This window comes from Poecilia reticulata, linkage group LG2 (genome assembly GCF_000633615.1).
Source record: "Poecilia reticulata strain Guanapo linkage group LG2, Guppy_female_1.0+MT, whole genome shotgun sequence".
Lineage (NCBI taxonomy): Eukaryota > Metazoa > Chordata > Actinopteri > Cyprinodontiformes > Poeciliidae > Poecilia > Poecilia reticulata.
This window is the reverse complement of record NC_024332.1, coordinates 10,677,461-10,690,328: the sequence shown is the minus strand read 5'-3', so window position 1 is coordinate 10,690,328 and position 12,868 is coordinate 10,677,461. Positions and strand designations below refer to the sequence as shown.

Below are 12,868 nucleotides of genomic sequence, written 5' to 3'. Positions count from 1 at the left end.
TATATATATATATATTTATTTATTTTTTTTTGTCATAGTACCCCCAAGAATTTAAAACTACTTTCACCCCTGGGTATGAGACTTCTTATATTTAAATGTCCTCCAAAGAAACCTTTAGGTTTAAGTGCAGGGTCCCAGACCACTCTAGCATGATTAACAGTTTGAAAAAAATAGATACCGTCTTTGTCTGTTTATTGCCTCCGTATGTAATGTCTTTGGCTTACGTCGGGCCGGTCCATGTCTCTTTGTCTTGTTGGGATTAGCCATCAAGTTCTTACTTTCACTTCTTCGTAGCAGACCGTTGTTGATAATCCCAGAGCTGGTATCCAGTGTGACAGGTGGGGCGATCCAAAGATCTCCATGAGGAAAATGGTTAGTACAAACATTTGTTGACAGTGTACTGACACCATAGGTTTTCTGAGTTGAAACATCAGACGCCATAGCATGGTAGAAAGCCACAGCTTTCCCACCAGTCATGCCGCGTTCGCCACACAAAACAGTCTGATCAAACTGCTGTCCGATATGTTCCTGGGTGTAAAACATGTGCTTCGACACATCACCGCCCGTGCTACTAGAGCCCCGATCTCCAGCAACCATCCCTGGCTCGTTGGTAAGTAGCCCTTCGATACCGGCATCAGCGGATTAAGCTGTACATCACCCGCTAACAAGAGCAGGAAGGCCATGTGTATCAATGTCAATATCTCCTTCGAGCGGCTTGATATTTTAAGCGTTTTAATTTGCCTTGAAGTTAGTCTGTGGATAGCATAATATACTGCAAAATGACCATGTCCAAAATAGTTCAGATGAACGGTGATTTCACCTTGTGAGTCCCGTCTTTGCTCGGTTTGAGGAAGGCGGCATAGCAGGGATCCGACAACAAACAGTAGAAACAGTCGAGCCAGAAAGATTTTCAGAAAGTGAGGCTGCCTTCCTTGTCTGTGTGTCAGTGCGGTGTAAAAATGACCGGAAATCCATTGTTGACGTGCATCTCTGCATTGTTGCTGCGTTGGTCCATCAATTGAATCCTTAATTAGGATTATACTGGGTAAATAGGCTTTAAAGTTAAAATCCGGGGAGGCAAACACGGAGCCCAACCAGAACCCTCCCAAGCCCACTAAGGGACAAGGGTGTAAAGAAAATGGATGGATGGATGGATGGATGGATGTTAGAAATGAAAAGAGTTTGAGATGAGTCATAAAGGCCATTAAAGAGCAGAGTGGAGAAGGGCAGGCCTCTGCTCCTGCACTGCTGAAATCAAATCAATTAGGAGCCAGACTAATGAGTCACCTGGTGTGTTCTGAAACAAAACTCTAATCAATGTTTCAGACAATCTGAACCTTCAAGTCTGTTCACTGAGAATGCCAACGAGCTCAGGTGTTATTCACTGGGAACGTCAGAAAGAACCCCGGTGCCTTCTAATGGGGATCAGCATCGTTGTTCTTCATCTGCTACAATGATTACCATTCACACATTCATTTGTTGCAGAATGCAGGAACACACTGAGACAATTACAACCTCAGGATTAATTGAATAATCCCTCTGCTCCTTCAGCACAGCTCTAATAGTGCAGAGCAGAACTTTTGTGTTGCATTGAATCATTGGTGTCCAATTGTGAGCACCAGTGACCAGAGCTCATTTCATATTCCACTAATGTCGAAAAGACAAATTTTGCAAATGTGTTATTTAGATTAAATAAGAAATTCAGTTAAAATCATGTTAATAAATTTGTTTACACAATGTCGATAAAAATATGATGAACCATTATCTGCATTCTACTTCCTGTAGTCTTCTTTTTTGCTAGCAGTAACATCCAGTTCTTGATCACATTACTCGTGTGATGCTAAAAAACTGTTTCCACTGCAGTTTTGATAGAGCTTAAAAGGCTCATCGTGAGCAAAAACTTTTTATAAAAAAAATTGTTTTTTTCTGTGACTTTGGCGTGTTGCCATTAAACACATTTTAAGGTCAATGGAAAAGCAGCTAGCATCACTTTAATTCAGCACTGTTGTAACGTCAGTACACTGGGGAACAAGAGCGCCCCCTTCTGTCCCACTTCAGACCCTTTCCCTGGACATTCCAGCACTTACCCAGCCAGCATCTCAAAGACGAGGATGCCCAGAGCCCACCAGTCCACAGCCCGGCCGTGGCCTTTGCTTTGGATCACTTCAGGAGCCAAGTACTCAGGGGTTCCACACAGAGTCCAGGTCCTGGGGGCCAGGGGAGACAAAATAACACAACAAAGTATGTTACAAGGTAAACAAACTGACACTATAGTGGTTTCTACTTTGTAAAGTCCAATGTGAAGTATCTACAGTCACTGACAATTTGGGGTGTCATGTTATCTGCTACATGTGAAACAAAATGACCAAGGTACACCATCCTGGAATGTAGAATATTGATGTGGTATAAAACGGCCCAGTAAAAGTCCAGACTGGAATCCAACTGAGGATGTGATACAGGACTCAAATATTGCTGTTCAAAGTTGCTCTCTAGTGGTGGGCAATATGGACTCAGAAATTTATTGCAATATCTTGAGGGACTATTGTGATAACAATAAAGATTAAGATTAAATATTTAAATTTATTACTTATTTTTTTAGGTAGGCTGTGACTATATGGCAAAGAATTCATAGCACCACAAACAAATATTCTTAAAAAACATTCCCATAAAGTTAGCTCCTTCAAGATACTATTTACTTAAAAAGAGTGTGATTTATATCATTGAACTGCTGCATTTCATTATATTTTTGAATATACTGGAGTATTGAAAGTCTCACAGAACAAAGTATAGAAAAAAGTAAAAATAACATTTGTAATCATACTGTAAGTTTAGTTTTTTTTATTTACCACCAATAAAAGAAATTTATTGTGACAACCCTGAACTGAAATGCTTAGAAGAAATTTTCCGATGATGATGATGATGATGATGATGATGATGATGATTTTGGGGAGTTTTGGAATTCATTGTGAAAATAATAAATAAAAATTCTTCTAAGTTTCTCTCTACTCATAATGATCTATCATCTTGGGGTCTCCACCCTCGTCTGTGTAAAAACAATAAGAGATGGGGGAAATATTCCTTTAAAATTTAGAAGCATACTTTTTTACTGCTTGTTTTGAAAGCTGTGCTGTCGCTCAGAAAACCCCAGCTAGTTTGCAGATATTCTCTGCTATCCTTCAAAATGATGTTTCTGTGAGAGAGTGATTCCATATGATCACAGAACTGAGTGTATCTGTAGACAAGCAGGATTCAGAATGTGAGTGGGCGAGCTGTATCACATTTTAGGTAGAAAATATAGAAATTTTACTCTTACACTGGAAATTAATGCCTGCACATTTCAAAAGGTTTTCTGTATAGACAAAGATTTTCAGTTTTCTTTGAAGTCTGACTAGTTGATTCAGATGCTGACAGCTATGATTTATTCAGAGCCACAACACAAACAAAAGCAAACAGTGCTGCTTGATAGAGGTAGTAATATGTACAAAAAACAAATCAATTCATAAACAGAGTTGTTTTGGACGATGGCTCGGCATGCTTTTTAATAACAGATCACGTGAACAAACTTATTCACATGTAATTTTAATTGGTTTTATTTAATGGAAACATCGCAATTGCGAAATTACGTTTTTTTTGACAATAGCAGAATATCAACAAAGTTTTGGGCACAATGGAAATGCAGCTAGACTTGCAACAAATCTGAAGAGACCTTTGACTAAACACTGTTGCTCCATGACCCTGTTGTAACATCTCAACACCTCAATATCCAGAAACAATATTAAAATATTTTGTCCTGGATGACAGAAACAGTTGTTGGCAAGCACTGCTAATCAATCTCATTTGCTCTTGCTGCTCCACTTTAACTCTCTGTCTGACCATATTGTCAAGAATATAAGAGATCCTTGTCAATGGAAGCTCTCTCTATGGTCCTGCTCTGTAACCTTGAAACTTTCTAACTCTTGTGGGATTCGGCATCACAGTTCAGGTATTATTTAAGTTTTTGACTTAAATAAGACAAATCAGCTGCTCCCAGTAGTAAAAGCAATTATTTGTTGCCATGAGAACGCATCATAACAACTATGACTGCTTTTACAAGGTGTAGAAATTTTAAGAAAATAGATATAACAGTGGCTGCACAGTGGCACAGTTGGTAGAGCTGTTGCCTTGCAGCAAGAAGGTTCTGGGTTCGATTCCCGGCCCCGGTCTTTCTGCATGGAGTTTGCATGGTTCTCCCAGTGCATGGTTGTTTGTCCTGTGTGTCTCTGTGTTGCCCTGCGACAGACTGGCGACCTGTCCAGGGTGACCCCGCCTCTCGCCCGAAACGCTAGCTGGAGAGGCACCAGCACGGCTCCCGACCCCACTGAGGGACAAGGGTGTCAAGAAAATGGATGGATATAACAGTAGGTATTGGATACAGCAACACTGTTTTTGTTGCCCCGAGTTTTCATATAAAAACTGCCTGAAACAAAAAATAATAAAATAAAACAAAACAGAGCAAACATTATTTTTAGCTGCACGGAGAGTATCCAAAACCAAACATGAACTTATAACTAAAAGATAGAAATCAGATTAAATGTAAGCGATACTCCAACATGCTGCCACTATGAGCAGCGCAATTTTAGAACAATGTTCCCTAATTGTTATCAAAGTTTCATTAAACTAAAAAAAGGGCAATAAAGTGCAAAGGCTGGTTGATGCTTGATTTTTTTAAACAAATCTGCTATGCAGTGTGACAACACACTGCATAGCAGATTTATTTAAAGACTCGGCCCTTTGCGAACACTGTTCCGTGTGACCTGGCTCCACCACATGATCCAACACCATGAGACCAGTATGACCTCAACCATGGTGGGAGTAAACAGGTCTGGGGCTGCTCACAATGAAACACAAATGAATGCAGGAGGCAAAACAAGTAGTGAACAACAACTGAAGCATGTCTGGCAGGCGTGAGGAGGGAGGAAAACAGGGAAATCTGAAGCGGATGATGTGCTGCTCACAGGAGCTGTGCATGCAGAAAAAACATGCAGGGCTCTCTGTGAAAGCGGCTGTTCCTCTGATGAAGAGCACTTGGCCTTGTGCCAGCCCTTCATCGTCTGCCACCAATATCACCTGGGTAATGACCTCTTTTGGCTAGTTGCCATGGTGACGGTAATTTGCATGGAAATAATGCTGGTCCTGGTGAAGGATGAGGGGGGCTGCTGATGTCATGGGGAATAAAGCGTGGGTGTGGGCTGGGCAGAAATGAGACACGAATGAGCTGAGGCTGTTTAGCATGGTGCCCTGTTGTGTCACGGAGTCTGTCTGCCAGCAGGGGTCACTGTGGCAGCATCGAATCACCTCCTCTAGGTTGTCCTCCTCTCTATGGCTCTTCTGCTGCCCTCCATTTATATAAGTGGGTCACTTGAACATCAGAAAGTTATCTACTCCCCATCTGTTTGCTCCCCCGGTCTGGTGGAAAATGTAATCTTACTCCATTATGTTTACATGTCAGCTGGGGTCAGTGCACCGTCTCATCTGCTCCCCTGTGAATCTTTTCTCCTGTGATGAGGCCACACTCATTCTTCCTCTAATTTACCTAATGACATGAGTTTGTCCTGAAGTGGCATGGCTGAGTGTTTGCTGGAGAGGATCGTTTTCAAGGATACTGAACACAAACTACCGACCATCACAGCACTCCAATTTAAAAACATATTATGATTCCAACCTGAATCATGTCTTGAGAAGATTAATTAAAATAGTCATAGTGCTGGAGGAGCTTTCATCCTGTCACCAGTTGATCCACAGCTACAGAATCTTGTAGATCAAGTCGACCTGCAGCAGATGGAATCCTGAAGACGCCTTTTTTCTGCAACTGGTGGAGCTGTGTACCAATATCTCCTCTCACAGATCTGAATCTTTAAGTGTCTAGCAATTAGATTATGAGTTTAGTCACGATTCAATTCAGAATCAATTTTTCTATTCAAACAGTTTAGAGATTCCGTTTAGATTATTTGACTGACAAGAGAAAAACAGTGTAAACAAATAGCACATCTACTTAATACAATTCTATTAGGTTCCAAACCGTTTCAAAGTCCATCAATTTATATTAAAGCAAGAATAATTTGTGCATAAAATCCTGTCACTTACTTTACCAGTATTACAGACGTGGACAATATTGTTGGTACCCCTCAGTTAATGAAAGAAAAACCTACAACGGTCACAGAAATAACTTGAATCTGACAAAGATAATAATAAAAATAATACAAATTTTATGATAGTGAACACAAGACACTTGCATCGCTTTTCTAGCAGGCTTCAACAAAATTATTTAAAAAAATAAACTCATGAAACAGGCCTGAACAAAAATGATGGTACCCTTAACTTAATATTTTGTTGCACGGCCTTTTGAGGGAATCACTGCAATCAAGCAATTCTGGTAACTGTCAATGAGACTTCTGCAGCTCTCAGCAGGTATTTTGGTTTATTCCATACAAACTTGTAGAGTTGTTCAAAAACATCAGATTAGGAACTATGTACTATAACATCCCATGAAAGAAAATGTATCCATCTTTCTGGCAAAAGTTTTGTGTTGTTTTAATATAAAATCTAACAACAAAGACAAGATGTTGGTTCATTGAAAGGACAACAATTTTCTGCAGTAAATACTTAAAAACTAGAGGCTGCCTTTTTTAAATGTCGTGTCCAAGGCCCAATCCACTGGTTACAGGATGAACTCCTCCCTCCTAAGCTACCATCACTCCCAATAACATCTGCTCCACATTCTGAGGGAACTTGTTTGAAGAGAAGACACAAGATGCTTGGAACTGAAGCAGAAGCAGAGACAGATATTCACTGTTCTGTTAAACGTGACAAATAGTAGAAAAGCCCCATAAATCACTTTGAGCTGAAACTTTGGCTGTATTTCAAGGGAACTTATAACTGATATTGATGGAGTGGAAGTTGGCTGAGACAGCAAGTCTGATGGCATCTATTTTATAATGACAACTCAACACATTCAGTGTTTCAAGAACGCAGCTGATGAGAATCTGAAATTAATCCATGATTAAATAAATCCACATTTTCAAAGGGCTCTGTTGTTTCTCTTCTTAGCTTGATAACATTTATGTTATTGGAACACATTATTGATAATACTTAAACACCAACAATAGAGTCAAATTGTACAAAATATAATTAAAATAAATATTCTTTTTGCATGTTGGTAAAATCCTAATTAAGTCAGCAGACAGTGAATCTTAAAAAGCTACCGTGTTTCCCCGATTGTAAGACGTATCAGGGGTCTCAGGGGGGTCGGCTAATATAAGCAGTACCCCGAAAGTAAGATTACTTTCGGGGAAACACGGTATGAAATGCTGCTCACATTTAAAAGTAAAAGATATTAAAAGAAACAGTCCAAACAAATACAATATTTGCAAGAAACTGATGCTGATGCTTATTGTCCGTTTGGAAGAAGAATCATTGTCTAAGCTTTTAAATTGTGGCTGATGTCTTGAGAAGTTGTTTTTATATTTCCATTCAATTATCTTTTCTCATGATGCCATTTTCTTTATAAAGGGAAACAGTCACTGGCAGAATAACGTCTCAAAACATGCTGCTGCCACCACCGTGTTTAACAGTTGGAATGGTGTCTTGAGGCTTGCAAGCTTCAACGTTTTTGCTCCAAATGTAACAATCGTCAATATGCCTGAACACAACATAACACAGTTTTAACTTTATTTGAGTTTCTGCCACAAAATACAGTCACAGGTTGACCTCCATTTAACTCAAATGTTGTGAATTAAACAGGTCACAAAGACATGAGCTTCCCCAACATGCTTAAAGGAATATTTATTATAGCATATGTAAACTTACATATTTCTAGAAAGTTATATAATATTCTTTCTCATTGTGAGAAAGAATATTATATAATATATAATATTATCGGACTAATTCATCAGTCTGATGAATTATGTTATTCATCGGACATAATTGATTTTCCTAAATGATCTAAAACAGGAAGGTTTAGTTTGATTAAATGTCAGGTCAGTGAATATTTTATATTTTCAAGATTTTTACCTTTTCTGGTCCTATAATGGTACTTGCCCTTTAAATAATAGCAGGAAACTGCTGATTGTACTTGGCAACCTAGAGCCTAAAACACACAGCCTTCCATATGCACTTCTTTTAAGTTCACTGCCTTCCTTTTTAGTGTCTCCACAGCATTCATGACTGAAGACATTCTGGCTAGCACAACTTGAGAAAAATGTAAAGAATGAGAACAAAATGGGTAACGATGACAGCTGCTGCTGCTGCTGCTTTCTACTAACAATCAATCAGACTTCCAACAGCTTGAGCCGAGAACTGAGTAACCTCAGTTGGCATTCATCAGCTGCCCCACACACTGCTGATGGAGAGCTGAGAAAGGCTGTGTCACAATCCAGTAACATCTCTGTGTACTAAAGCAGTCAGGCATCTGTCATCACCCTACACACAGCCAGTAAACACCACACACTCCTCCTTATACCTTTTGTTCCACCTACAGATCCTCCCAGTTACCCTTTGCAAGCCCTGCCGTGTCTGAGTGGTGATGTAAACTGACAGTGGATGAAGGGTTACATACAGAACTATGTTCGGTGTTAAAGACAGAGTGACGATGTCGACCAAGCATTCAGAGTGAATAGAGCCATTCTGTGAGGACACTATATTCAGAAGTGATGTATGAAAAGCAGCAACAAAGGAAGCTTTCACATGCCGTCTTGTTGCTGGTAACAACCTTGACTCAACTACTCTGACAACTGCAGTGATGCCGTCCAGTCTGACAGAAGACTTCAGCCTCCAAAGCCCAGTCTTTTTACATGCAAGATGAAATAACACACAATTTTTTTCTCACTTTCCAGGACAACCCAGGTGATGATTTCATGACTTAATAAGCTTCTGTCGCCTCAAAACGCCAACCTAACGATGAAGAATGGAGGTGGTATCCTCATACTGCACGAGGGACTGGTACACTTCATCAGCCAGGAAGCAAAACTCTGAACATAAATGTGACTTTCAAGTGGATAATGTCCTTCAGCATACAACCAGATTAGGGCGACAAAATCCAACAATTGTACCAAATACTGGCAACATTTTTGAAAACGTAAAAATAAATCTCTACCATTTAGCAAACAGAAAAATATTGATTATCCTATCATATCTTTTTATCACTTCTCTTGATAAATTTCTTATGGTAAAAATTTAAATTTTTCCTTATAAGTTCCAATTAATGATGTTTTGGGATTCTGTTGGGATTGTTAGTTTTACTATTTTCTCCACTGTTTGTTCAATGAGAGCATCAATAAACACTGATTTGCCTGTGTGCAGTTTAGTGATACAAATGACACTTCTTTAGGAAAGAAGCACATAACTTGTCACTTCTGTGGCTTGTGCTGTTCAAGAGCATTATTAGTGTTTGTGGGGCTATGATTGCAGTCACAGCCATGCCTGAAAAAGAAGTAGCTGCTTCTTAGTCACTTATTGTTATCATAATAATGCCACAAAAGTTTGTCCTATCTGGTGCATTTGTAAATGCACCAGATAGCCTGCAAAGACTGGGTTGTTTGTCAAGCACAACATTTTGCTGATCAAACAAATCAGGGGTTTCACTAATAAGATAGTTATGTTTCCCAGCCTCTAACTCACCCAGTGTAAACCAGTTTATGATCATAAATGCCTTTAATAAACATAAAACAACACGGATTGAAAGAACATGTATGGGGGACCAAACCCAAGTCAAAAAGCTGTGTATTTAAAAAACTGAAATATAAGGAATCGAGAGATCATAAAAGCAATGAAATGCCCCTGTCTGGTTTAGAATCTAATTAAAAAACCAAAATAGTCAACAACTGAAACAAAGTCAGATATTTAGATGTTATGAGTTTTCATAACTTAATTTTTAGTTTTCTCATCCAGACTTATGAAATATTGAAACCAAGTTTCAAACGTATCAAAACTTTCAGTTGTGCTCTGTGTTTTAATAGAACTTTTAATAAGTCCTGTTAAAACACAGAGGAGGCAGGTTGACCTTAGCTTACCGTTCTGTAAAGTTTTTTTATATAAGAATATCATCAGAAGGAGTGAAAAATTAGATAATTTACCCAGTTAACCCACGTGAGACCGTCTTCCAAACCAAAAATCACCACCTGCTGATGACATTCTTTATTATTTTATGCATATATGGATTCTTTATGTCTCTTACCTATCAGACAGCTTCTTAGCAAAGCCAAAGTCAGTAAGGCGGATATGTCCCTCACTGTCCAGCAGGATGTTCTCAGGCTTCAGGTCTCTGTAGACTATTTCTTTGGAGTGAAGGTACTCAATGGCGCATACGATCTCAGAGGTGTAGAAGAGGCCTGTGGCATTGCTGAATCGCCCGCGACTGCGTAGGTAGCTGAAGAGCTCTCCACCTGGGACGTAATCCATCAGCATGTAGAGGAAGCGATCGTCATGGTGAGTCCAGAAGCTGTCGGAAAATGTCATGGCTGATTATGCAGTTAGGGGGTAAAGTGCTGTCTGATGAGAGATGAAATCAGATTAGATCCCAACAGCTCTACTCTATGCAGCATAAAATGACCTAACCAAATGCTAACTCAAATCCTAAAAAAAAAAAAAACTTCTGACAAACTGAAATGTCTGATGCAGATAAGTCATCTTAGCACCAGGTAACACAGAACACACCAAATAAATTTGTTCATAAGGACACAACCTGTCATCTGCAGTAAAAATTGCCCATGGTCTGACTAAAGTAGAGATGCAGCGACCTGATATTAATAACTGTATTGGTCCCGATAACTGAAAACAGTCTAGATGGGGTATCGTGACAATGTGCCCCATCCAACATAAGGGCAAATCTATTCAGTCTAATTCTATGCTTCGTATTCTGTCTGACATCATGATTTTGTTATTTATTTTACATTACATTTAGAATTCCTAACTGCACTTTTTGAGCCATTTGAAAGACAGTGTGTTGGTTTATGTTTACATGTTTGACTGAGGTAGGCAGTTTCAGTCAGTTTYTTTATTATTTAATTGATATTGGCTGTTATACTCCTAATTGCACTGACTGAACTAATTAAAGTTGTGTTGTTTCTACTTTGTTAGCTTCTGAAGCTATTGATGTATTTAAGTGTGTTGTACTGGTGCAGAGTTAAATAAATGTGTAGTCCTGTACATTTATATCTGACTTTAAAAAAATACATCATATCAAATAAAAATATTGAAGTGCTGTCGGCCGACACTGAACCTCAGATATCTGTATCTGTATCATACATTTAAAAAGTGGATTAGTGTATCAATAGTTATGATCGCAGCTGATTTTGTATTGGTGCAAAAATGTTTTAGAATTCTTCATTATGGGTCCCATCGGACTGTACTCCAGCTGCTGCTTTGTTCATGAAGCAGTTTGCCTGCGATGTGATGTGCTGGGAGTGGACTCACAGCCTGATGAGAAAAGGGTGGCTGATTTCTGTCAGCACCTCCTTCTCGTTGTGGACGTGCTGCTCCTGCTTCAGCCGGATCACGTCAGAAATCTTCATCTGTTTTAGTGCAAAGAAGGCCTTGCTTTTCTTGTCCTTGACAAGGAAGACTCGACCAAAAGTCCCAGTTCCTGAGGTGGAGAGGGAGAGAAGATTATTACATTGGAGCTTTACAGAATAGAATAGGAAAAAAATTACTTTATTGCCCCCTAGGGGTCTTCGGTACGGAGCCCTCCAGGGGACATAATAATAATAATAATAATAATAATAATAATAATAATAATAATACATTTTATTTGTAGGCGCCTTTCTGGACACCCAAGCTCACCTTGACATAAAAACAAGCAAATTATAAAATACATACCGGTAATAAAAAAAAACATAAAAACACAAACAAGATTTATAAGACAGTACAAAGATAATTAAAGGTTGTATGCTAGTTCAAACAAATGGGTTTTGAGTTTGGACTTAAAATATTGCAAAGACTCGATGTTCCRGAGATCAGGTGGGAGTGAGTTCCAGAGTTTGGGAGCAGAGCGGCTGAATGCTCTGCTCYCCATAGTGACAAGACGAGCAGGGGGGACGGTGAGAYGGACAGAAGAAGAGGATCTGAGGGGACGGGTGGGTGTGGCAATGTGAAGGAGGTCCGAGAGATATGAAGGTGTGAGGTTGTGAACTACTTTAAAAGTTAGAACAAGTATTTTATAGTTGATGCGATATGTGATTGGAAGCCAATGGAGCTGTTGTAAAATAGGTGGGATGTGATGAATTTAAGGGGTCTGTGTAATGATACGAGCAGCTGAATTCTGAACCAATTGTAATTTATGCAGAGTTTTCTGTGGCAGACCAAAAAGTATAGAATTACAATAGTCTAAACGAGATGTGACCAAACTGGACCAGAACAGCAGTGGAGTGCGGAGTGAGAGAAGGACGGAGACGGCGAATATTTCTGAGATGAAAATAAGCTGAGCGAGTGATAATATTGACCTGGGAGGCAAAAGAGAGGGTGCTATCGAGGATGACACCCAGACTCTTAACCTGAGGGGAGGGAAACTTTTGCGTTCCCTCGCAATAATCTATTGATCAGTTCATGCGGCATAACTGAATACCGTAAGCCTTTCTTACGGTGGCCGCCATAATTTCTGCTTTAATACAAGCTTATGTAAGGTTTTTCCATGAACTATTGAGTTATTATCGCGGGGTAATACATCGACTGATTGTGTCTATTGTGTTCGTCTGCGAGGGAACGCAAAAGAAAAAAAAATCCCAATGTCCCCTGGAGGGCTCCATACTTCGAGATATGAGTGCATAGGAGCAGCTGCCGAAATAGACAATAAATACACACAAAATACATATAAACAGCTAAAGGAAAAAAGTAAACA

At 39.4% G+C, this 12,868-nt stretch overlaps 1 protein-coding gene across 1 annotated transcript in view; it reads right to left on the bottom strand.

Annotated features, from left to right (window-relative positions):
• prkx (protein kinase X-linked) overlaps positions 1 to 12,623 on the bottom strand; it is a 36,318-nt gene extending 23,695 nt beyond the window's left edge. The window contains exons 1-4 of the mRNA XM_017308999.1: positions 12,596 to 12,623; positions 11,449 to 11,617; positions 10,211 to 10,474; positions 2,088 to 2,207 (exon numbers count right to left, since the gene is read on the bottom strand). Of these exons, the coding sequence (XP_017164488.1) occupies positions 2,088 to 2,207; positions 10,211 to 10,474; positions 11,449 to 11,617; positions 12,596 to 12,623 (581 nt within the window). The remainder of the gene's footprint in view (positions 1 to 2,087; positions 2,208 to 10,210; positions 10,475 to 11,448; positions 11,618 to 12,595) is intronic.
• Between the last annotated feature and the right edge of the window lie 245 nt (positions 12,624 to 12,868).